Source organism: Mustela nivalis (genome assembly GCF_964662115.1).
Source record: "Mustela nivalis genome assembly, chromosome: 2".
Classification (NCBI taxonomy): domain Eukaryota; kingdom Metazoa; phylum Chordata; class Mammalia; order Carnivora; family Mustelidae; genus Mustela; species Mustela nivalis.
In genome coordinates, this window is record NC_139021.1 from 170,898,011 (window position 1) to 170,920,696 (window position 22,686).

The following is a 22,686-nucleotide window of genomic DNA, read 5'->3' on the forward strand; positions in this document are numbered from 1 at the left end:
GAATGGTTCTCAGAGCTCCAGGAACGCGGACCCAGAGACTTTCCCCATGCTGAATCTGGCGCTCCGAATGTCCAGGCTCGGTTGTGGCGGGACGCTCTGGAAGGGGCGGGGTGGTTTGGGCCGGTGGCTAAATTACGGGCCCGGGAATTCCGACAGTTTGTGCCTTAGCATTGGAATGCATGATTACAAAAGAAAAAGGTGTTGTTTACGTGGAGCGGGGGCCGGTGACGAGTGAGGTGAATGTGCTGTTTTGAAACCAAAGGACAGTAATCGCTTCCTCTCTCCCTACTGGAGACCCTCCCGCGGGCCCGGCGGCCGCCTCTGAACTGTCCGGAGAGAACATGGCGGCCCCCGGAGCCCGGGGCTGCAGCCTCGCGGGCCTGCTCCCGGCGCAGACCCCGCTGGAGTACGCCCTGCTCGACGCCGTCACCCAGGAGGAGAAGGACAGTCTGGTCTACCAGTATCTGCAGAAGGTGGACGGCCGGGAGCAGGACTTGTCAGTGCCCGAGTTTCCGGAAGGTGAGGGACAGGCTTCGGGGTGGGGACCCTTCCCGGAACCTCCCCTTCCTCGGGGACGGAGCCCTCCCCTGAAGCGGGGGGCGAGGCGGGGTTGTGCAACCGCGCCCGGGCGGATCGCCAGCTCTGCGGCTTCCCCGGGTCCCCAGGCGGCGGGAAAAGGTGGTTTTCTGGAGCGCGGGGAACGTGCACATTCGCCTCTGGATCCGAGTCCCTGCTGGGGCCTTGTGTTAACTCAGTAGACATTCCATGAATGTTTAGTGGCCCCGGTTGGCAAGGATTGAAACGTCCATGCCACCCTCTTCTTTCAGTCTGGCTGCCCAGCATCGTCACTGTCATCCTCTGCGCGTATTGCTGGCGTTTACTGATCACTTCTGTGCCACACGCAATTGCAAACACATCGGGGGACTGTTCTAGTTACTCCTCTCTAGAACTCGTGGAGACCTCTTCAAGACCTCTTTTATAGTTGAGGGAACTGAGCCACAAGTCGGCTAAGTAATTTCCACAAGGCTTCGCAACTAATAACCGCCGCCGCCGGATGATGCAGACCCCAGACTGGCAGGTGTCTTAGCTGTACCACACTACGCTGGTCAAAGTCTTGAAATTTGTAATTTTTTTTTTAAATCTGCATCAATTACGGCCTGTCTCCAGGGTTTGAACCCCAGCTCTGTGAGGGTTTAGAACCCCAGCGAACGGATACTCCCTGTAGTGCTATATGGGAAGAACATCTTGCATTGATAAATGAAACCGTACTTTCCCTTCTTTGGTTGAGACTGGCATTGTTTTGTTGGTGTTGGCATGTCTCCTGGCGTGACACTGAAACCACATGTATAGTTAATTGGTTGGCTGTGGCAGGGTTCGGTATCTCATGGGAGATACACCAGAACCTTGCCTTTGAAAATAGAGTCTTATGTGTCTTTCCAAGCCTTTTGCTCCCACCTTCAAAAATGCTTATTTTTTTCCATTACTAATCCTATCCTGAATTTGAAATATTGTGGAGTTATTATGAAAGAAATAGATTCATGACTGCTTCTCCCATCAAAAGAACTTTAACAGAGTATATACATATGTGCATGTTTTTAAAAAACTTTCTAAGAAGTTAGTTACATAGTATAGTGTTATAAACAGGCTTCCGGTTAGGTTTTGGGCCAGTGTTTTTATTTTCTAGTCCTGTTTATATTTACAGTGGGTATATTTTATTACACCCACTGTATTATGTATTACTATGTATATATGTATTATGAGATTTGACCTTAATGACTCATAAATAATACAACAAAATATTCAGGCTTCATATGTGACCTAGTCAAATTTTCTTAAGGGTCTGATTATTGAGCTCAGAATACTAGGTAACTTTTTCTTGGTTTCTTTAAGCTGTAACCAAGAAGTCATAAACAACTATCTCAGAAACAGTATGCTTTGTTCATTTCCTAAAAGAGATGTGTTTATGGGAAACTGGTGTAGTGTATGGATTCAGACAGATTTGGGATTAAATCCTAGTTATTTCCTTTGTTAGTTGCATGATTCTGAGCAAGCTACTCGATTCTCCAAGCCTTACTTTACTCCCTCGTAAAAAAGAGCGAGTATTTAGCTTTCAGGCGAATAATGTGGATTAGAGGTAGTATATCTAAAGTTCTTGGTTTTTAGGATAGCTCAATGGATGTTAAGTTTTTAAAAATTACATTCATTGTAGTTATTGTAAAATTTATTATTATTAAGCCTGGTAAGCACAATAACTGACATGTAATAATGCTTTCTTTACTCTGAAATCCAAGTCACTCCTTGAGTATTTACAGAAAATAAATTTAAAAGACCGATTCATAAATGTTTTGCAGTTAAGATGTGAAACATACATAAGTTTGAAGTTTTATATGATTACGTGATCTGGTATACAATTAACACTTTATTAAAATGCATAATTAATAGCGTTTCTTTTCTGCTTTAATTGGCTCTTTGGTGTAAAATGCATAATTAAGAGCTTACTCTGCCGTAAAACTTCACTAGGTTGGACTAGTTAAGGCAAAAGACTAGTTTGATTTGCAGGTTATTTATTTATTTATTAGAATTTTGTTTTAATTGAGTAATTCCAGTTACTGTTATTAGTCATTAGCTGCTGTTATTCACTTAATTCCACCCAGTTTTGTTTTTCAGTTTCTATAAAATATTTCTGAATACCTTTCGAGATGTAATTAATAGTGTTAGTGGCTGTATTTACTTAGAAACAATGAGCTCATTATCTTTGTTTTTCTAAATTGGTTAAGTAGAGATGTTGTACTTTTAATCTTTAACAAAATCTTTACAGTCAATAGTTAAAGTTGTAAGTCATGCTCAAGTAATTATAAATTCTGACTTATCAAAATACAGATTAATGAGATTCTACCTTTCTTTGGAGGGAAGGAAACATGTTCTTCATCAGTATTAATGTTGCTTCCATGAAATCTGTAATAGTGTATTTTGCTTAACTTTGCATTTAAAATATTTTGTATTTAAGGTTTCATTCAAATCCAGAGCACTTTAGTTCTTATGAAATTGGCGTAGGCATTTCGTATGTTTATATTTTACCACTTTACTCCTTTTTGAGTTTAGTCCTGTTTTGCTTTTAAAATAGCCTCATTCTCAAAAGCTCATTTGAACCTGATTGTGTACTTAGGTCCTCTTAATATTTGCTGTTTACTCTCGCTTTTTACCTAGGTGTGTTGATCTTGCTTTCTTTCACACACAGACTAGTGTACTATTTCTGAAAGAATTTAGTAGTTTTTTCTGACTATATTTGCATACTGCCCCATTATAGAATCTTTACCATCTACCCCACCCACTCAGCTCTTCCTTAGAAATAGTAATGGTTTATGTTTTAATGGAAAGTTTTAGATAAGTTATCTCTGCCTTTTCCTTTAATCATGATAGTCTGTTTTGTGTAAATTTCAGGATTAGAATGGCTGAACACCGCAGAACCTATTTCTGTCTACAAGGATCTGTGTGGAAAAGTAGTCATCCTGGACTTCTTCACCTACTGCTGCATAAACTGCATTCACCTATTGCCTGATCTTCATGCATTAGAACACACATACTCCGATAAAGGTATCTGCCCTTTAATTGTTTCTAGCAGACTGTCCAGGCATAGGCACTGGAGGAGTAGCTGACTCATTTGCTCATAGGGGAATGAACATTTGGCAAGACTTCAGTGATTCTAAAAGTAATTTCTAATCTATGATTTAAGGACTCCCTGTACCTTCTCATGAAGAGTTAAGCTTAGTGATAATGGTTTGCCTTCCTAAGGAACCAGGATTTAGTATATTTTTTTTTCCTCTGAGGTTAAGGACATGATTTATTTTTTATGATCAAGTATTTTTTAAAAGTTCATTATGTATATTTAGACTTACCTAAATTTGTCCTATGAGAAAGTAAAACTTGTGACTCTAATCTTACACTCTTCTCACTAAGATATAAAGGTTTAAAGTTCTTATTAGGAAATGTGATTAGACTTCCTTTAATTTCAGATGACATGAACTACAGTGGAATGCCAAATATTATAGCAGATACTTTTTCTTTGACCTTGCTTTATTAAAAAATGATTTATAAAGGTTAATGTTTTCCAAAGCACACTAGGAAATCCTCTTTTATGGTATTACAAATTCTGAAGATGTGAGAGATTATACTTAGTATTTGCTTTAGAACTTTGAAATTTTTTCAGATCTCTTTCCTCTTGTTTACTTTCTTCTAAAAAAGAGCATATGAGGTTAATGCAACTAATTAAAGGTTTGATTTGATTAGGCTTAAATTAACACAATTGGAGTGATAAAAGGGGTAGAGGATCACTGATCGTAGAGTAAAAATGAGAATATGTTACAGAATTGAAAGATAACTTGGTTTTAAAAAAAAGAGTGAATATTAAAAAGGAATGCTGGGTTAAACTCTTCAGTGCAAGTGAAACCTCAGATGCTTATAAATTATATTTTATCTTAAAATTGCCAGTCAGTGAGCTTTATAAAGGTCTCTGGTATTACTGGTAGCTAACTCATGTTTTCAAAAGTTTAATCTGTATTGATTTAAGAAATAAAAGTATCTTATTAGCTGCTAGTTTTGGATCCCTCTGTGTTTTGGTCAAGCTCATGCAAGTGAGTGTATTTTTTGAATATGTGATATATGCAGAGTACTCTGCTAGCTGCTGAGGAGATATGTAACAGAGTTGAATAAAAAGCATCATGGAACCTGTGGAAAAGAGTAATTCACTTTGCTTAGAAGCATTGGAAAAGATTTCACAGAGGAGCAGACAGTTAAGCTTGAACTTGAGAAGTAAGCAGGACTACAGCTGAAAATGAAAAGGGAGCTGGACAAAGCTGGCTGAGGAAGTGACAGATAAGTAGGCAGGCATGGAAGAGTGGGCTGTTTGGGGAGAGGTCAGTAGTTCAGTGTGGCCGGATTGTAGAGACTTCTGGGGAAGATGAGAGGAAGGTGCCTTAGGTTCAGACCAGCTGTGAAAAGTTTCATTATTAAGAATTAACATTCTTAATAGCTTAGCCTTTCTCTTCCACTGAAGGTACAGAGATATTTAAAGTTGTTTTTGATTTATTATTTTTAAAAAAGATTTATTATCTTACTTGCCAGAGAGAGAGATTGAGAATGAGAGCAAGCGCGAGCGTGCACGCGCAGGAGTGGGGGGGGGGGGGTGGCAGGCAGAGGGAAAACAGGTTCCCCGCTGAGCAGGGAGCCATGTGATGTGGGGCTCAATCCCAGGACCCTAGGATTCTGACTTGAGTCAAAGGCAGACACTTAACTGACTGAGCCACGCAGGCATCCCTGTTTGTTTGTTTAATAGGAGGATGAAAGACTGGGTTAAGAATTCCAGAATTAACTGTTTCCATACTTGGATAACCCGTAAAAGACTGTATGTGGTTAACTTAATTACCGCACACCTGAAGCAAATTCAAGAATTTATTGGAATGGGTCTTTGTAATCTCTTTATCCATTTACTGGAGCATCATTTTTATAGCACATTGTGACACAAAAACTATTTCTACATGCAAATGCACTTCTGAGAAGTAAGATACTTGAAGTGATCCCAACACTGTAATTTCAAAGAAACATTACTTCAGTAATATGCTACTTTATGAAAATGCTGGTAACTTCAAAATATTTTTTATTGTTCAAAATCTACATTCAATTCATATTCAGAAAAGCAGGTATACCCAGAGATTTTCATATGAAAGCTCAATAAGCTGTCACTAAATTAATTTACTTTCTTACAGCGAATGTGTCTTGTCTCATCACTATCTGCTATGTTTCTGAACATATTTGCAGCAATGCTAATAGTATTTGAAGTGACATTCAGCAGCCTATTTTAAATTCCATGGAATATTCAGCTCATTTCATCAGTAAGCCAGAAATGCTCAGCCAACTGAGGAAGTGCTTATTAATCAAAAACAGCCTGAAAAGGGTCCAAATTAATACCCAGTCTCCTTCCTCTGTAAAATAGCTTTTAAAATTAAGTTTGTAACGGTGACCGGTATCATTTTCATGATAGCATGAGACATTATAAATGCCTTTTGATCTTTAGGAAATTCTTAAATGTAGCCGTGCCCTAAGCTTGTTATTGATTCATAATGATTTAGCACATGTTTACATTAACTGATAGGTAACTCACATTTTGAGGTTTTATTTTCCTCTTTGTACTTGAGAATATATAAAACTGCCTTTTTATGCTGGATGCATTAATGATAATGTTATTATATAATACACAAATGTAGCACAATGGCTATTAAGGAAAAGTATTCTTATTTCATAAAAAAATCTATTAGGAACACTTGACATATTTTAAAATGTGACTGCTAGGTATATGTTAATGCATAATTAAATCAGACTTAACCTAAATGCTAGGATTACTACTGGGTAAATGCTGGTATTCTCACTATGTAGTAGATGCTAATTTTCTGTTTTAACTTTATTAAAGATTAGAAGAATGAGTTCTAATTTTATAATGAAACTAAACCTTCCAGTGACTCCATATATAATTTGATGGTGTGTCAGGTTTCCCAGTACCATCCCCAAGTTCCATAATTCTTTAGGAGGACTCTTAGCTGTAATTTGTTACAGCTAAAGGATACAACGTGAAAGCAGCGAAGGGAAGAGGTGCCTGAATGAGGCTAAATCCAGAGGAGACAAAACACAGGCTTCCTATTCCCTTAGTAGAGTCATACCGGACAACTTAATAGCCAGAGAAGAGTTGTTACAGCGCATTTGAGATGTTACCAGTGACTCTCATTAGAGACTCAGCAACCAAGGTTTTTCCTGGGGGCTGGCCAAAATAGGCAGCTTCTGGAGGAATTTTCTGCAGGAAAATTCTAGAGTCCCAGAAAGAAAGGTGTTCAGCATAAACCATATTATTCGTACACCAGTTTAGGCCTAGCAAGCCATCCTTACCGTTCTGGGAATGGCAGGAACCCTCCTGAAATCCTGGCAAGGGCCACCCTTGTAAGCAGGCCTTCAAAAGAATACCATTTTCTCTCCGTAGCAGTCCTTATATTCTGTTTTATATAGATGAAGTATGATGAAAATACTGGTCAGTTTGTGACACTTTGAGGGTATGTCAGGAGAGACACAGGGCAACGTCCGTTTTTGAAATTATTAAAAAAACTTTTTTAAAAATTCAAATTTGTTTCAGCTCTGTGTTTTAGTGTTCAGTGATTTTGGTCTTTTCATGTTTCTATTACTTTTAGTACAAAACCTAAAATCCTACCTGTCCACACCCTACTCCTCTTCCTCACGGCGTTCTAGCCTCCCTGGCTTGCCTTTAGTTCCTCAGTGTCACTGCTCTTCTTGCTTTAAGGCCCTGACAGTGTTCTCTCCGCTTGGAATACCCTTATCTTTTCTAGTCTAGGGAAGTGTCATCCTTGTTGTTTAGATCTCAGAATGTCTCCATTTACAATTTCCTAGCATGTAAAACTCCTCAACTGTTTTTCAGTCCTTGCATTTACCTAGGTTATTACAGTGTTTGTGCTTTAACTGTGCTTTCTACTATATATTATATAAATATAATATGATATATACTGCTATATACAGTTATAAACTAGTACAATTCTGTATATTTGTATCTCTGAAAAATAAGACCTTTGAAGTTTTTAAAATGATTTTTTGAAGTTATTATTTTATTACTAATATTTTAGAAGTGGTTATTCTTTTTATCTGGCTTCTCCTTCCCACTTCCCTCCCAGTTTCCCTCCTCCATTTCCCTCTCCCTCCTTCCCTTCCATATGGAGTAGTTTTGATCCCTGTGCTGGCAGAAGATTCATAAAGGGAAGGATCTTTCACATTCTATTTTTTTATTGTGTATGATTAACAGAAAAAGCAAAGTATTTTTTTAATTTGTTTACTTTAAGATTATTGACACTGAAAAAATGTAAGGCATCGTTACTTAGTTGTCTTTATAGATTAATATAGTGTATTTAGACAATATAGTATGGTTTATATATTGTATAAATACATAAATTTCTTCACTGTTCATGTCCCATCTAGTCATTGTTTTGTTTCCTACTGTGTACTAAGCACTGTGCTAGTGAATAATGAAACATGCACGATACCTAAATAATTAATAGGAATTATAGTCTTGTTAACAGGGGCAAGACTTATAATCAAATACTCACCAATAGCTTTATAATTTCTGATTAGTGCTAAGGAAAATTATAGGGTGCTATGAAACAAATAATGGAGTTTAATCTGGAGGAATTTAAAGCCTAAGAGTAAAAATTGAGCTTGAGATCTAGATGAGAAATGTGGCTTTACCGGGTGAAAGAGGGTGAAGAACATAGCAGGCCGAAGGAGCATTGTGTGTTAAGGCATCAAGCAAGAGGAATAATGATATTCTGGATGAACAGGAGAAGGCCCGGGCTGCCGTAGCACCCTGAGGGGAGGGAAGAAGGAGTGGTAAATGTACTGGGGAGATGAGATTTGGTTTTTATACAAAGAACAATGAAAGAGGGTGGAATGGAAGAGGGTGATATGATGAGATTTGTGTTTGTTTAAAGATTAGTCGCACTCCTGGATGGGTAACTAATTAGTGTTCAAGAGCGGATGTAAGAGATCTATATGACAAGGTTGTTGTGCTCCCTCTGGGACCTGATAATAGCTTGAAACTAGTTATAGAGGAATAAAACTAATAGCATTTGGTTATGGGTTAAATATGGATGATGAGAGAGGGCTCTTGGGTTATTACAGAGATGTCCTAGGTAGGTTTTTGGCTTGTGTAATTGGACAGATGCTGGTGCCATTCAGAGAAAGGACACACTATAGAAAGGACAGTTTTGGAAGGGAAGGTCATGGATTTAGTGTAAATTATCTTTGAGATTTGCACTTCATTCTCCATATGACTTCCATGTTCTTAAGGATAACATCTAAAACATCCTTTAAATGACTTACAATTTTGATCCTACTTATAGGGTTGTTTGTTTTTTTTTTTCTTATTTTGTCCCCTGCTTCCCTTTGTTCTCTGCGTTTAGTCACTTACCGTCTTTAATCTCTTCTGTCTTTCATGCACTGTGTTTTATGTGTGTTGTTTTCGCTCCATGAATCTCCTTCCTTATTCTCTTCCCCTGGTTAGCACCTTCTCAGGATTCCCATCTCCCCCTAATCTTCACTTCTTGAAGAACTGTTAGGTAATGTTTATCGGACGGAGTGTATGTATGTGTATGTTGATGTAACGTGTGTTTTGCTGTATATATATATTGTGCGTATGCATGTTAAACATATATATAAAGATTTGACTCTTGAATTCTTATTTAATTCATTGGGTTATAATCATCACCATCAGTATTCAGATGTTCATATTTTCCCTGTTTGACGAAAGGAATCCTCGTCAGGCTATCACCTGTGTCATTTTGACATGCCCTTACCATTCTTTGAGTACTTCCTTACTTGTTGCAACAAAGTATTTAAAGGTTCCTCTTGTACTTTCCCAGCCCCTTCTCTGAATCAGCCATTTCTCCAGGGAGCTCTGATTCCTTTTAGTATTGAATATTGGGAATGGTTTTGAGAAATCAAGGTCTGTGCTGCTTGTGCTCATTGCTGTTGGGGGTCTTTGCTTCTAGTCTTTCTCAACTAATTCAAAACTAACTTAGTCTTTCCCACTCCCCATGAGGTTATGTTATTCATTTGAAGTACAGTTAGATTCATTTGTTTGTATTTTTAGTTGATTTTGTTTTTGAGGATATAAAATTTAAACAGGGTCCTGAAAGTCAGAACTGTGTAGACAGTATAGTTCCATCTACCCATGTCTTCTGCCTGTTTCTTATTCTTTCCATCCCATTCTTCCATTCTTTCTATTTTCTTTCTTAGAAAAATACTAATGGTGACCTACTCTGTTTCTGTGCATTTTGCTTTTTTTAATGTATCAGTGTATCCTGGTAGCCACTCCATATAGAGAACTTCCTGATTATTTTTAATAGTACATAGCACCCCATTTTGTGTGTGTGTGTGTGTGTGTGTGTGTGTGTGTTGTAATTTATAATAATAAATAATTCAGTCATTGTCCTTTCCTTTGTATCAGCCCTTAGTTTGTTTTCAATATTTAACAGTTACAAACAGTGAATAACTTCGTGAATATGTTTTTATATTGCTGGTGTCATATCTTAAGGGTAAGTTCTTAGAAGGGGGATTTCTGGGTCAAAGTTAAATACATACAGCATAGTTTTGTTGGGTATTGCTATATTCAGCACCAGGAGACTTGTACTAGTTTGCATTCCTGCTAAGAGAAGGTAAGATGCTTCTTTCCCCACTGCTGCCCCAGTAAAATGTATTGACATGCTTTTTAATTTGGACTGATTTAATAGGTGAGTGGTATCTTGGTGTAGTTTTATTTATTTTTTAAGTAAACGCTGCATCCAGCATGGGACTCAAACTTGTCCTGACACCACGCGTTGCATGCTCTTCTGACAGAGCCAGACAGGTACTCCTTGCTGTAGTTTTAAATTGCATTTTAGAATGTGGTTAGAAGTGTTTTCATTTATTTGTGGCTATTTATTGTAAGTGGGGTTTCACCTAGCCTTAAATACTCTAACTGGTTGTTGATTAGGTATATAAAGGCTATTGATTTTTATCTATTAATTTTATGTTCTGCTTCCCGAATCTTTTATTACTTGGTTTGGTTTTATAATTGTTTCTCTGTGGTTTCCCTAACATGCTATATTATCTTCAAAGAAATTTTCCAAATCTTATTTCTATAATTGATTTCTCTTATCTAATTTTGTTAGCTAAAAACCCCCTCCCAATTCATTATTCAGTAGTAGTAGAGACAGTGGGCACCTTTGCCTTGTCTTTATCTTATTGGAAATATTTCTCATTTTTCTCCGTTAAGTAAGAGGCTGGTTTTAGGGTTTAGTTATATTTATTTAATCAGTTAACAAAGTATTGAGGGACAAAATTTACTTTAAGGAAATTATATCTCAGTATAATGGATGTTAAAAACAGGAATCTCTCTCTCCTACTTCTGGGTTTGGAGGAGAAGGAAGGCCACTGGGTTTTGAATCTCCTCATTTATCTTTTCATCTTCCTCAAATACAAAATCAAAAAGAGTAACTAAAACCACACTTGATCATTTATTCAGCAGTAGTAAAAGACAGAATATCATGGCCTTCAATTACCTGTATTGAGAAATAAACTAAATTCCATTAAAGGTCCTCTTCCTGCAAGCCTGAGGTACCGGAACAGGAATGGGAGAGGCTAAACGACTCCATGAAAAAAAGGAGAGTGGATCACAGCTCTTGGGCAAGGCACAGAGTGACCCCTTAACCAGTAGAAAGAGAAACTCCAAAATTAGATGTAAAATATTGAACACAGTTTTAGATCATAACACTAGCTCTTGAAGGAGGAGTGTGGGACTAATAACAGAAGCTTGAGAGAAGCATTGCTTCTTAGAGTGAATTGGATACAGAGGTGTAGTTTCCCTTGAAGATAGTTTACTTAAAAATTTTTTTTTTAAATAAGAGGGAAAAGTTAAGGATCTTGCAGGAAAAAAAAAGAAAAAAGAAAGAAAGTACACATTAATCCCTCCTTCTAACGATGCTACCCAAAAATGAAGCTACATAGGGAAAGGGAACTGTTGGAAAAGCACACCCTCAACCTAGGAGCCCTGTCCACAAAATGGAGAATATTAAAAAGCAGATCACATCCATATAAAACTATAAAAAGCTGAAAATGTGGTTCAGAGTTGAAATGCTGATGAACATTCTTGCTTAAAAATGATCGGGGGTGGCTGGTGGCTCAGTTGGCTGGCGGCTGCCTTCGGCTCAGGTCATGATCCCAGCGTCCTGGGATCGAGCCCCGCATCAGGCTCCCCGCTCAGCGGGAGGCCTGCCTCTCCCACTCCCTCTGCTTGTGTTCCCTCTCTTGCTGTGTCTCTCTCTGTAAAATAAATGAAATCTTTTAAAAAAGTGATCCAAAAAGTGATAAAAACTGTAACACAACCCATACTGAATTATAGATAGATCAATCAGTCTATCCTCAAACAGCATTTAGAATACTGGGAAAGGATCTTGATTCAGAAATTCAAAAACTAAGAATGGAAATGCTCCCCCCACCCAAAGGTGTAAGAAATAAGTGGTGCTTGAATTCAGAAAAGGAGTAAGAAAAGATCAGAATTATGTTAGAAATGAAGACTAAATTATAAGGTGCCTAAGGGGCAATAAAGTCATATAAAATGAATAAGGGGCATTGAAGTAAAGCAGGAGGTAAACCAACTTAGAGAAGGAAAATTGGCTAGAAAAAAAAGTAGAAACAGGAAATGATTGAACAGAAAGACAGGCAGAAGAGATCAAACATAAGACTGCTGAAAGACTGAAGACAAAAATCAAAACAACTGACCGAAACTAATAATGTAAAATTAGAATCCAAAAAATGCTATGAAAATAAAAGAAACCTTGAATCTGCATATTGAAAGGTACTACCAGATACCAGGGAAAACTGACACAGAATAACAGCCCAAGAAGTATCCTATTTTAAACTATTATACTTTAGAGATGTTCAAGAAATTATAGGACCTAGGGCACCTGGGTGGTTCAGTGGGTTAAGCCTCTGCCTTCAGCTCAGGTCATGATCTCAGGGTCCTGGGATCAAACCCCACATCGGGGTCTTTGCTCAGCAGGGAACCTGCTTCCTCCCCTCTCTCTGCCTGCTTCTCTGCCCACTTGTGACCTCTCTCCCTGTCAAATAAATAAAAATCTTAAAAAAAAAAAAAAAAAAGGAAATTTCAGGACCTCCAAGAAAAATGATGACTTTCAGAAGCATGTAAATTGGACAGGAAAGACTACATACATAACATACAAAGCAAAGCAATAGTACATTTTAAAGAATCTTATATAGAGAAACTATAAACCAAGGATGTTATAGCTAACCAGCTATCTTTCAAGATTCAATCAGACTTATAGAAAACTAGTTTTGAATGTTCAAGAACTCAGAATCACCTGTGAATAGATGCACCTGTGAATCTACTTTCTGGTGAATCCACTTGAGAGATGGATGGCTGAAGATTTCATATGTATATCCATGATGAGAAATAATAAAGGATTATGGGCGCTTGACATTATATAGTTGCAGGAGCTGCTTATCTAGTCTGCATATGACTGTTACTTGTGTTTCTGGTGCCTCAACTTGAAGTCAGCTGGTCAGGCAGTTGAAAAGGAAAGAGGGAGTTGAAATAAAGGAGAGCAGAAGCAGCTGCCACCTGCAGGCATGAACTGGGACCCATGCAGACTTCCAAGCTAAGTAGTGAGGTGACCAACAGAGTAAGTTGTCCCTTGTTGTGGAGTTACACACTCATATGACCTAGGAGTTGGAGAAGCTGAGGGAGGAGGTCTGGCAGGAGCTGTGGTTCAGCTGTGGGGGGCTTAGCTGCTATCCCACAACCAGCCGGCCAGCAAGGTGAGGCGGCAGATAAGCTGCAGAGTATGAAATGCAGCAGCGCATGGTCGCTGCACCCGTCTTCCAGGCAAAAGAGAATGTGGCTGCTGCTGCCTCTGCGCCTTCCAGTTCGCTCGTGGAGTATCTCTTTCACTAAAGGATAAGAACTAGGCAGGGAATAGAATACTGGAAAACAGTATCACTTTAGCTAAATTGACAAAATATAACTCTGTCACCTGTGAGTAGAAGAATAATGTAAAATCATATAGAGATAGAATACAAGTAAAAAGAAAGGGAAAAAAGGAGAGAATGGAAAGCAGAAAACTACTGATTATTGTATAGGTAATAGGTGGGAATTAAAGGATGCCATTTAAAAATGATTGACTGGGGCGCCTGGATGTCTCCGTCGGTTGAGTGTCTGACTCTTGGTTTCTGCTCAGGTCTGGATTTAGGGTGGTGGGATCAGGCCTTGCATCAGCCTCCACACTCAGTGCAGAGTCTGCTTGAGATTCTCTCTCTCTCCTTCTGTTCCTCCCCCTGCATGCTTCCTCTCTCTCTCTCTTTCTCTTTCTAATTAATTAACTAGTTAATTAACTAGTTAATTAATTAGAAAAAATTATTAACCAGATAATAAAAGGTTATGAAAAATGGGGATTAATACTTTTATAAAATGATAAAAGGTATTATTACAAAGGTAACCACTGGAATAAAAATAGAAACCCTCCTGAAACCCAAAGAACATGTTTTTAAATATTAATTGCAGTATAGTTAAGATACAGTGTTACATTAGTTTCAGGTGTACAATATAGTGTCTCGGCAATTCTATTCTCTGAGCACATAGTGCTCATCATGACAAGTATAGTCTTAATCCCCATCGCCTATTTCATCCATCACCCCACTTCTGGTAACCATCAGTTTGTTCTCTATAGTTAAGAGTCTATTTCTTGGCTTGTCTCTTTCTCTTTTTTCTTTTGCTCATTTGTTTCTTAAATTCCACAAATGAGTGAAATTATATGGTATTTGTCTTTCTCTGACTGACTTATTTCACTTAACATTATACTAACTATCCATGTTGTTGCAAATGTTAAGATTTCATTCTTTTTTATGGCTGAATAATATTCGTGTGTGTGTGTGTGTGTGTGTGCGTGTGTACACATGTTTATCTGTTCATTTCTAGGTGGACACTTGGGCTGCTTCCATAGTTTGGCTGTTATAAATAATGTTGCAATAAATACAGGAGTGCATGTATCTTTTTGAGTTAGTGTTTTTGTATTTTGGGGGTAAATACCCATTTCTGTGATTACTGGATTGTAGCATAGTTCTATTTTTAATTTTTTGAGGAAACTCCATACTGTTTTTCACAGTGGCTGCATCAGTTTGTGTTCCGACCAACAGTGCAAGAGGGTTCCTTTTTCTCCACATCCTCACCAACGTTTGTTTCCTGTGTTTCTGATTTTAGCCATTCTGGTACGTGTGAGGTGATACCTCATTGTGGTTCTGATTTGCATTTTTGCTGCTGATGAGTAATGTTGAGTATCTTTTCATGTGTCTTTTAGCCGTCTGGATATCTTCTTTGGAAAAATATTCATGTCTTTTGCCCATTTTTAAATTGGGTTATTTGTTTCTTGGGTGTTGAGTTGTATCTGCTCTTTATATATTTTGGATACTAACCCTTTATTGGATGTGTCATTTGCAAATACCTCTCCCATTCAGTAGATTGCCTTTTAGTTTTGTTGATTTTCTTTGCTGTGCAGAAACATTTTATTTTTATTTCGACCCAATAATATATTTTTTGCTTTTACTTCTCTTGCTTCAGGAGACATATCTAGAAAAATATTGCTTTGGCTGTTGTTAGAGAAATCACTGCGTTCTTGTCAACGATTTTTATGGTTTCAGGTCTTTAATCCATTTTGAGTTTATTTTTGTGTATGGTAAAAAATTGGTCCACTTTCATTCTTTTGCATGTAGCTGTCCAGTTTTCCCAACACCATTTGAAAAAGACACTGTCTCTTTCTCATTATTTATTCATTCCTCCTTTGTCAAAGATTAATTGACCATGTAATTACGGGTTTATTTCTGGGTTTTCTATTCCATTGATCATTGTGTCTATTTTTATGCCAGTACCATACAGTTTTAATTGCTACCACTTTGTAGTATAACTTGAAGTCTGGAATTAGGAGACCTCCAGTTTTGCTTTAAGATTTTCTTTAGTTATTTGATAGAGAGAGAGGGGGAGAGCACAAGTAGGCAGAGCAGCAGGCAGAGAGAGATGGAGAAGCAGGCTTCCCACTGAGCAGGGAGCCTGATGTGGGGCTCGATCCCAGAACCCCAGGATCCTGACCTGAGCTGAAGGCAAATGCTTAGCCAACTGACCCACCCAGGCACCCCTGTTTTTCTTTTTCAAGATTTCTTTGGCTATTTGAGGTCTTTCATGTGTTTTCTTAGATTTTTATAGCAGGATATTTAATCATCTATTTTAATTTTTTATGTAAATGTTTAAGGCTCTGAATTGAAGACTATGAATTTTCTTCTGTCATAAATTATATAGTATGTTCATTATCATTTTTTAGAAATTCTGTAATTTCAACTTTTGTTTCACCTTTCTGTCGAGCTGATAGAGAGTTTTACAATTTTTAAGTGGAGAGGTATTAAGATAATAGAAAATATGTATATTGGTATATATATTGGCCTCTGTCCTGGGTTCTTGGCACATACGTCCTGAAACTCCTGTGACTTCCCAAGTGATAAGAGCACTAGGGCATCATTTGTTTTAATATTTGGTTTTTGACACCCCCCCACGCCCCCCAGTTCTTGACAGAGTTCCTGAATCCCTTGGAATTTCCTGGAAGATTAACAGTGTGTTTTATTCTGAGGTGATCTTTGGTGGGTAAGCCATGATTAGAAGTGAGGGATTTTGAACCCTATACCCCCTTTTCCAGAGGAGAAAGGGGCTGGAAATGGAGCTAATGTTCTATAATGCTTATGTGATAAAGCCTCCGTAAAAATTCCAGAGGTACGGAGTTCAGAGAGCCTCCAAGTTGGTAAACACATGAAGGTGGTGGGAAAGTGAAGGCCTTGGTGAGAGAATGGAAGCTCCACCCCCACTCCCACAACTTGTCCTGTGTATCTGTGTCCTTTATCGTATCTTTTTATAATAAACTGATAAACATAACTGTTGCCTTGAGTTTTGTGAGCTGTTCTAGCAAATAATTGAATCCAAGGGGAAAGTCAAATCTCTCATTTGTAGACAAGTCCAGCAGAAGTTGAGGATAATTTGGGAACCTATTACTTGTGATTGACATCTAAAGTGGCAGGGCCATCTGTCTTATAGGATTGAGCCCTTAACCTGTGGTGTCTGCACTGACCGTGGTTAATATCAGAATTGAATCATGGGACACCCATTCAGTGTTACAGGCAATTGCCTAATGGGGGAAAAACTCATATTTCTGGTGTCAAAAGTGTTGTGAGTGTGGTCGTAATGTGAGAATAAAGGAGAAATACACAGAAATAGTGTGTTTCTCCTAAACAAAAGGCATTTTGTGTGCCCGTGTATCTCAGTAGGTTGAATGTCTGACTGGTGATTTCAGCTCAGGTGTTGATCTCAGGGTTGGTTGTGAGTTTAAGCCCCACATTGGGCTCCACACTGGGCATGGAGGCTACTTTTGTTTTTTGTTATTAATATGCAGTTTTATTATAACGTGGTTAGAGTGTATTCTTCATAATGCTTTCTTTATGTGATCAGTATTTACCAATACTCTCGATATATTTCAGAAGGAAGTATATTGTCACAGTATAATTTGATATGTATCAATAAGATCTACCTCACTGATATCTGCTTGAACTGGTTCACACTGAGAGTGGCATGTTTCTGTTTTATTAGATTACTGCTTTTATTATTTGGTACATGGATATTCATTACTTTTTTATCCTGTTACTGTTTTATCTTTGTTGTGAATGCTTTTTGCATTAAAATGTTTGTCACGTTTAATGCTTTGGTGCTTGAAATCTGCCTTATCTAATATTAGGATCATGACCTTGTATTGCTTTCTTTTCCTGGTGCACCTTTGTCTACCCCTTTATTTTTAGCTTTTTTGGTTAACTTTGTTTTAGTTGTATTTCTGATATACAGAATGTATCCAGATTTTTTTCTTTCAATAGATGAGTGAAGCCCATTCATATTTACTTACGATTATTATGCATAAGCATTGTATGTATTAGCTTTTATTTGTTGTTTGTTCAAACTATGTATTTTCCTTGCTATTTTATTTTAGTAATTGCTTTAGTTAGAAAATGTATTTTTCTTTGTTTATTTTTGTACCTATAACTTTAAAAAATTGATAGTAAACATTCATTGAGCTTTTACAGTATACGAGGTACTATGCTAAATGTCTTATACAGATTATTTTTTTTTTTTAAGATTTTATTTATGTATTTGACAGAGAGAGACACAGTGAGAGCAGGAACACAAGCAGGGGGAGTGGGAGGGAGAAGCAGACTCCCCACCGAGCAGGGAGCCTGATGCAGGACTCGATCCCAGGACCCCAGGATCATGACCTGAGCTGAAGGTAGACGCTTAACCTACTGAGCCACCCAGGCACCCCAGATGATCTCTTTTGATCCTCAAAACTGACCTATGAGGCAGTTACTATTATTTTCCGAATTTTATGAATAAGAAAACTAATGCCCAGAGAGGTTAAGTAACTTGCCCAAAGTAACTCAGCAAGTCGTAAAGCCAGAATTTGATTACAGGGAGTATGACTCCAGAGCTAATGAATTTTTTTTAAAACTGTATCTTTGTATACTTGACACCCAGTAAACTACACATATTTTGTGTATAATTCTTCCCACTCCTCCCCACCACCATTCTTCCCAGTGCCTAAACAACTACTAATCACAATGTCATTTCTGTGTGTATTTTCTTTCAAAATGTTTATAGGGTTTGGTTTTTAATCTTTGGTTTTCAGAGCCTTAATGTGATTTTCTTTTGATTTATCCTATTTAGAGAGTGAATTTCTTGAATTCTTGAATTTCTTGAATTCTGTAAATTTATATTGTCAGTTGAATTTTGGAAGTTTTGGTATTATTCAGACTTTTTTTTCTGCCCAGTCTTTTTTCTTCAGTGATTCCAAATCTGCTTACATTAATTCATTTAAACTGTTCCACAAGTCCGTGAACTTCTGTTCATTTTTGCTTTCCAGTCTTCTTTCCTTGTGTTCTTTATTTTGGATAATTTCCATTGAGCTATTTTTAGGCTTATTGACTCTTTTCTCTGTCATCTCTTTTTTACCATTGAGGCCATCCAGTGAATTTATTTTATTTTTTAAAAAGCAGACAGAGTGGCAGGCAGAGGGAGAAGCAGGCTCCCTGCTGAGCAAGGAGCCCCATGTGGGACTCGATCCCAAGATGCTGGGATCACGACCCAGGCTGAAGGCAGCTGCTTTATCAACTGAGCCACCCAGGCATCCTGTGAATTTATTTTAAATATAGTATTTTTAAGTTCTAAAATTTTCATTTAACTCTTTCTTACAGTTTCTATTTCTGTATTTCCTATCTTTTCATTTATTTCAAGTGTGTTTTTCTTTACCTCATGGAGCATAGTTAAAGTTCCTTTAAAGTCTTTGTCTACTAATTCATACTTCGGCTTTATTTTGGTGCTGGGGTCTGTCCCTTGTTTTCACAGGCATTCAGCTTTGTTGGTTCAGACTCTAAGTTCTGTCTCATCTTCAATCAGATCTGCTCTGCTTTCATCAGCTCAGCAACCCAATCCTTGGTTCTTCAGCTCAAGCCTCTGCTACACTTTTGTAGGCCTGCCTCAAACAGGTATAGTTTAGGAGTTAAGCCAAGACTTGTGAGTGTTCATACTTAGATGTGTGTGGGGGGGTCCCTATCTCCTGCTCTCCTCCCCTTGAGGTTTTCTCCACACCCTCCAGTCTCCTGGCTCCTTGGGCCAGGAAGGGATTTCCATTGTTTTCACCACCTGCTTTACTTCTAAACTGAGGCCCATCTTGAGGGCAAAGCCATGAAAGTGAAAAGGAAACTGGAAACTCCCCTTCAGGGTCAACTTCTCCAAGTTTTGCCCCCCTGCTAACAATGTACCTGCTTTTGTGTACTTTGCTGGGTCCTTAGACAGGGGGGCTCTGTGTGTATGTGTGTGATGTATGTGTTTTGTTGGGAGTTAATAGTTGCAAATGGAAGGATGAGCTATCAGGAAATTACACCCCCAATTATTGTGGTTTTATTTTTTCTTCATGCTGATGTGCATAATTTTTGATGAGTGGGTTGGGAAATTGTAATTTACCTATTACTTCTGTTATCTTGGTAATCAGTATTGAGTTCTTTCTCTGAATCCAGCCAAATGCTTTTTACTTTTTTTTTTCCCTATATCATTTTCTTGACACACTGTTTTGATTAGGTAAAAGAAATATGTTGTTCTTAGTTTTTAGCAGTTCTGCTATCTACAATTAAGGCCTGTTTAAGAACCATTTAATAGTATATTTTTTAAAGATTTTATTGATTTATTTGAGAGAGAGCATGAGAGGGGAGAGGTCAGAGGAAGATGCAGACTCCCCACCAAGCAGGGACCCGGATGTGAGGCCTGATCTTGAGACTCCAGAATCATGACCTAAGCCGAAGGCAGTTGCTTAACCCAGCTGAGCCACACAGGCACCCCCATTTAATAGTAATTTTAAGTAAAGACCTTATATTCATTCTGTTAATCTGTAATGTAGGTAGGCCGGAAAAACCTAAGAGGATAATATGACAATAAATACCAGCAAAAAGCAGTCATAGCCACTATGAATTTTAAAGGGGAAAAAATGACAGTATTTTAGTATCTTTGTAAGAAATTAATGTTTTGGAGACACCTGGGTGGCTAAGTGGGTTAAGCCTCGCCTTCAGCTCAGGTCATGATCTCAGGATCCTGGGATCAAGCCCCTCATCAGGCTCCCTGCTAAGCAGGGAGCCTGCTCCCCGCCCCCTCTTTTCCCACCTCTCTGACTACTTGTGATTTCTCTCTGTCAAATAAATAAATATAATCTTAAAAAGAAACTAATGTTTTTAAAAAATTTGTCTAGATAGAGGACACAAAGAGGTTCAGTCCTGAAGTACCCACATTATTTTGATCATATGTATTTTTATGTAATCAAGATTGTCATGAGATTTAAATGTTAATTTTTTTATTCATGTTTAAATGCAGTTGAAAACACTATTTTAGTTCTACCCTTAAAAACAAAAACAAAAAATCTGGACTGTTTTTTAATGACCCATAACCTAATGTGTGGATGGTGACATTCAAACTTCAATGCTTCGTGATGTTTAACTTACAATTTTTCCCATTTAGATGGTCTTCTGATTGTTGGCGTTCACTCGGCTAAGTTTCCAAATGAAAAAGTCCTGGATAACATTAAGAGCGCTGTTCTTCGATACAACATCACCCACCCCGTGGTTAATGATGCAGATGCCAGTCTTTGGCAAGAACTAGAAGTTTCCTGCTGGCCAACTCTGGTCATACTTGGACCCCGTGGAAATATGTTATTTTCTTTGATTGGAGAGGGACACAAAGATAAACTATTTTTATATACTTCCATGGCGTTAAAGTATTACAAAGACAGGGGACAGATCCGAGATAATAAAATTGAAGTAAAACTCTATAAAGATTCTTTGCCACCTTCACCATTGCTGTTTCCTGGCAAAGTAACAGTAGACCATGTTTCACATAGATTGGTAATCGCAGACACTGGACATCATAGAATTTTGGTCGTCCGGAAGAATGGAGAAATTCAGTACAGCATTGGAGGTAAAGTTTGCTTCTAGTTATGATACGTAATATATTTTACAGTAAAAAAGCTCAAGGAAATATATTAAAATTGAAATTTATCACGCTGGTTTTAGATCTAAAACAGGCTCATACTGACATCAACATAGTTAATAAAACCTGTTAAATACATTCTTATTAATCCTGCTTCCTCAAGTTGAACTGACATCTAGTAACATAATAGTCAAAAGTAATTCATCTCTTTGCAATCCTGCTTTGGTAACATATGCAGCATTAATACATAAAGTAGGGGTTATCTGCATTACCAATGCAAATAAACTAGTCTTATTCCTAAACCTGGTGCTATTCTTAGGATGCCTAGATACTGTTCCCTTAGCTCTTGAATTTTTCACATTTCTTCTTTTTTGTTTTTGTTTTGTTAGTGTATGTTAGTGTTTATGTTTCTTTTGTTTCAGCAATTTGATGTTTGAGTTGATGACAGGCAGTTATGAGACTTCTTGCTTAAAAATTATGTTTTGGTAGGTTCATTTAAATGGCTAAAAGGTTTTTAATTGTATAATTTTCAGAATGATATAAATAAATATTTTCCTTTGTTAAACCAGCAGTAAGCTATCTTTCCCAAACCTGTTTTTAGGAATAATGGTATCTTGCAATAAATTGAAAGTTATCTACAATAATTTTTAAAAATTCTGTGGTCAGATACAATTAGGAAATATTGGTTAGGTGTTTAAGAGACATTTATTGGTGTTAGTGTCCTTCTACTCCTCAGTCTTCTACTTTGCTTATGCACCTCATGAATATTCAATAGAGGTTATACCATACAGTATTTTCCAATCTAAAGGGACCGTGATACTCTCCCTTTTTCCCACAGGAAACTCCCATTAGCAACAATAATAGTATTATTAATAATAGTAATAATAGCAAACATATATATGCCTGGCATTATTCTAAGCACTTTACCTGTATTAATTTAGTTTGCACAGTGCTATAAGTTAGGTATATTATTACTCCATTTTACAGAAGAGAAACTGAGATATAAAGGACTTGCTTAGATCATTAGCTAGGAAGAGGTAGAGCTAAGTCATGTGGGCTCTTGAGTTTATGTTCCTGGCCACTACGTTATACTACTTCTCTTACTAACATCTAGGACAGCAGAGTTCTACAAAGCATAGTTTGGGAGTGCTGACTTACAGGCTTTGTATGACTTATTGTCTGGTCACAGAGATAACACTTACATGTTTTTGTGTTGTGTACTCTCCACCCTTGAAACTCTGCATGTATTAGAGAAGTTGAGAAGTGGCCGTTAGACCAGAGCCACTCTTTGTCTCGCCAAGCATTTATAGGATATTACAGAACTTTGTGGCAAAGTGAAATAGTAAATATGCAGGTTTCTTAACCTGGGGTACATAGACTATTAAGAAATGCTTGAATGGCCCCCAGGATCTAGGAACCCCTTGAAATTGTGACATCTTACAGGCATATATATTTTTCTAAGGAAAAGGTTCATAATTTTC

The 22,686-nt window shown here is 37.6% G+C and overlaps 1 protein-coding gene across 1 annotated transcript in view; it reads left to right on the forward strand.

Moving 5' to 3' along the window:
* Positions 1-79: 79 nt before the first annotated feature.
* The window catches only part of NHLRC2 (NHL repeat containing 2), a 63,993-nt gene continuing 41,386 nt past the window's right edge, over positions 80-22,686 (forward strand). The window contains exons 1-3 of the mRNA XM_082721360.1: positions 80-519; positions 3,442-3,594; positions 20,738-21,193. Of these exons, the coding sequence (XP_082577486.1) occupies positions 342-519; positions 3,442-3,594; positions 20,738-21,193 (787 nt within the window). The 5' untranslated portion in view covers positions 80-341. The remainder of the gene's footprint in view (positions 520-3,441; positions 3,595-20,737; positions 21,194-22,686) is intronic.